Source organism: Morus notabilis, unplaced genomic scaffold, assembly GCF_000414095.1.
Source record: "Morus notabilis unplaced genomic scaffold, ASM41409v2 Scaffold104, whole genome shotgun sequence".
Classification (NCBI taxonomy): domain Eukaryota; kingdom Viridiplantae; phylum Streptophyta; class Magnoliopsida; order Rosales; family Moraceae; genus Morus; species Morus notabilis.
In genome coordinates this window covers 265,268-268,583 of record NW_010367119.1, presented here as the reverse complement: position 1 = coordinate 268,583, position 3,316 = coordinate 265,268, and the positions used below count along the sequence as shown (strand labels likewise).

At 42.0% G+C, this 3,316-nt stretch overlaps 1 protein-coding gene across 2 annotated transcripts in view; it reads right to left on the bottom strand.

Annotated features, from left to right (window-relative positions):
• Window positions 1-1,745, bottom strand: part of LOC21393256 — an 11,605-nt gene extending 9,860 nt beyond the window's left edge. For both annotated transcript variants that reach the window (XM_024174669.1, XM_024174670.1), the window contains exons 1-5: window positions 1,630-1,745; window positions 1,409-1,507; window positions 1,205-1,289; window positions 677-746; window positions 37-97 (exon numbers count right to left, since the gene is read on the bottom strand). In XM_024174669.1, coding sequence (XP_024030437.1) covers window positions 37-97; window positions 677-746; window positions 1,205-1,289; window positions 1,409-1,507; window positions 1,630-1,719 — 405 coding nt within the window. In that variant the 5' untranslated portion in view covers window positions 1,720-1,745. The remainder of the gene's footprint in view (window positions 1-36; window positions 98-676; window positions 747-1,204; window positions 1,290-1,408; window positions 1,508-1,629) is intronic.
• Between the last annotated feature and the right edge of the window lie 1,571 nt (window positions 1,746-3,316).

The window sequence follows — 3,316 nt, the reverse complement described above, 5'->3', positions numbered from 1 at the left end:
GGGGTGCGGGGAGGGGGGGTGTTTTGGGGCAATCACCTTAGAAAGGGTAACCGTCGATACCCAAAGTCTGTTGGCCGTTCTTGTCGACAAGTGAAACCTTTTGATAACAGAAGGGGGAATTAAGACCACTGTGAAATTCACAGAAAGAGAGAGATGGAAATGTGGCCAACAGTGTAAAGGGGAAACTGGCCAATATTATACAATATGAAAGAATAGAACACGCATGTGTATATGAAATGTATGAAAACTGACTCAAAAAATGACACAGAAAACCTAAGCCATCCACGATGGTTATGGTAAACTTGCATTTCAGAGTCATGAGCATCCTAGTCAACAACTAGCCAAACTAACCACTGAGTGCATAAGCTGAACCAAACAAATCAGAAACCTAATATAATCAATACAACTGCTTATGGTTCCACATAGCAGATATCAAAACCATAAAACAAGGCGTAAGAATACAACTATAATAACTGGTTGGATCAACTCGAGGGGGTAAGAGGATGCAGTCAACCTTGTCCACCAACCATCTTTCCAATAAAAAGAAACAATAAAAACACATCTTTTACGTAATTAAACCGATTTCTCTTCTGAGAGAGCATGTGGTGCTTTAAATTCTTATATGATGTATTCCCAAGAAATTTCCATGTCACATAACAAGTTGTGTAAGTTATACCTGTGATCCCCGAGTTTCGGACGCGTGCTACCAAGAGAGCCTGTAAAACCCACGCCAAGAACTGGGAGACCTATTGCAGAGATTAATGAAGCCACATAAATCAGAAAACAAGAACATTGTATTCATTTTTGTTTCTTATAAAAACGAAAATATACATAAATTCTCTCCAAGTGCCTGCCTATATTACACTGGTGAGCTTGTCTTTTCTCCAAACTGAGTTTAAAAAGAGTTCAGACCCGATCTTAAGTTCCTAATAAACCAAGAATCTGAAATAGGATAAGCCATACAAACAACTGTGGAAAAAAATTGGCTCATAAAAAGAAAAAAAACAAAAAAAAATTGATAGGCATAACTGCATTATATTGTATCACTAATGCAAATTAGTATCTTTCAGCTTTTTCGGTTTTAAATTACCGACATACGGGACAAACGTAAAAAGATAATTCAATCACCAGCATATATGCAAACAACTTAAACAAACGACCCAAAAAAAAAAGCAGTACAAGTAATACATTGACGATTAATAACCTGGTCTGGAGAGCTTGAGAGCGCGATTGTAGGCCACCAAAGCCATTTCTTCAGCAGTCTTCCCGCTACAAAATTGGGTCGGAATCTGAAAAACCCCCCAAAAAATAAGAATTTGACACGCAATTGAAGGGGAGAGAGAGGGAGAGAGAGGGAGAGAGGGAGAGGGAGAGAGAGAGAGAGAGAGAGAGAGAGAGAGAGAGTAACCTTGCCGAGTAACTGAATCATGGACATTCTGGAATAGGGGACGAGGGCTTCAAGGACAGTGTTGGAAGCTCCGGGAACTGATATTAGCCACCCCACCGCCTAATTAACCAAGTATTATCATGAATCGATCAATTCCATCAATTCCATAGCCAAAAAGTTAGTATATAGAGAGATAGATATATGTTCGTAGAGGACTAAAGGTTATGAAGCGTCGGAATTACCTGGGAGGCGCCGCCGGCGAGGTAAAGGACGCACTGGGTCGGAGAAGCGTGAATAGCGTCCACTGCTACTCTAATCCAAGGGTCCGCCATTGTTGGTCAATTTGGAGAAAATTTGATAAAAGAGACCGGAGAAAATTAGAATTTGAGGAAATAGGTCAGTTTTTTTTTATAATAAAAAAATGATGACGTGTATCTTACGTGGCAAAAAATGGGTCTTATTAGTCCTAGGTCATTTTCAAAAATCTCATTTCCTCACAAAATCGACCGCCGCTAGACCCTCTCTTCCCCCCGAAACTAACCGCTCAACCATCTCTCCCCTGACTGAGCTCTCTCACGACCGACCACCAGTTTTTCTCTCCGATCACCTCTCGTCGACCGCCGACTTTTCTCTCCGATCAGTCACCAACCTCACGACCGACCGCCGGCTTTCCTCTCATCTATTTCTCTCTCTCCGATCCATTCTCCGATCTCTCTCGTCTCGGCCGACCAACCACCTCACCAAACACTGACCGTTCATCAAAAACCGACTCCGTTCCCACTAAAACCGACCAAAAACCGACCCCGACCACTCACCAAAGTCCCGAACACAAAAACTGACCACCTGCTCACCAAAATCTGACTAAAATGGCATCAAAAACCAACTCTTCTTCCTCAACTAAAACGGTCATTTCCCGAACAGTTGTCGACGAGGCAACGGAATCTGCCGAGGTAATATTCTTGTTTTACTTTTTCTTGTATATTTTTGCAAGAACACAAACTTAATATAAGCAACATTAGTCTGTTCATAGTCGGTTCTTAGTCGGTTTTGGTTCTGGTTTGTTCTCAGTCGGTTCTAGGTCAGTTTTAAGTCGTTTCTGGTGGCCGGTTCTTAGTCGGTTCTTGTCGAATATGGTCGGTTCTGGTCGGTTCTTGTCGAATAAGGTCGGTTCTGGTCGGTTCTTGTCGAATACGGTCGGTTCTGATCGGTTCTGATCGGTTCTTGGTGAGGTCAGTTTTGGTCGGTTGGTGGTCGGTTCTTGGTCGGTTCAGGTCAGTTTTGGTCAGTTCTGTTCGGTTTTGGTCGGTTCTGTCTGTTTGGTCGGTTCTGCAGGGATTTTGGGTCGGGTCATGGTCGGTTCAGTCAGTTCTTGTTGGTTTCTTAGTCTATTCTAGTCGGTTCTGTCATTTTGGTCGGTTCTGACCGGTGTGTTTTTTCTTCTTTTTCAGTATGACCTCCCAAAGTACAACACAGGTGAACTTCCTGGGATCGGACATCTAAAGATGATCATGGATCTTGTGCGACAGTATTTCCCAGTGAAAGTGACTATGAAGTCAAAGATCGAGGCTTTGGAGGTAATCAGGCATAATCTAGACCCCGAAACAGAAATGCCAATTTTCAAGGAGTCTGCCTTCAGACATTTTATTTCGATGTCTGAAAATATGATATATTTTGGAGTATTGACACAATATCTGCTTTTGAGGCGGATAGAAACAAAAAAGAAACATGAGTTGTGGTTCATGATTAATGGAACCACAACTCGGTTTGGAATGAGGGAATTTGCATTAATTACTGGATTGAACTGCAGGGAAACTCCAAAGCCGGACGTGATCTTGAAAGCTTCAAAGAATAGAAGATTATTGGAGCATTTTAAGTCCCACGTAGTAATTGTTGCTGATTTAAGAAAATTGCTCACAGGGAAGAAGATAA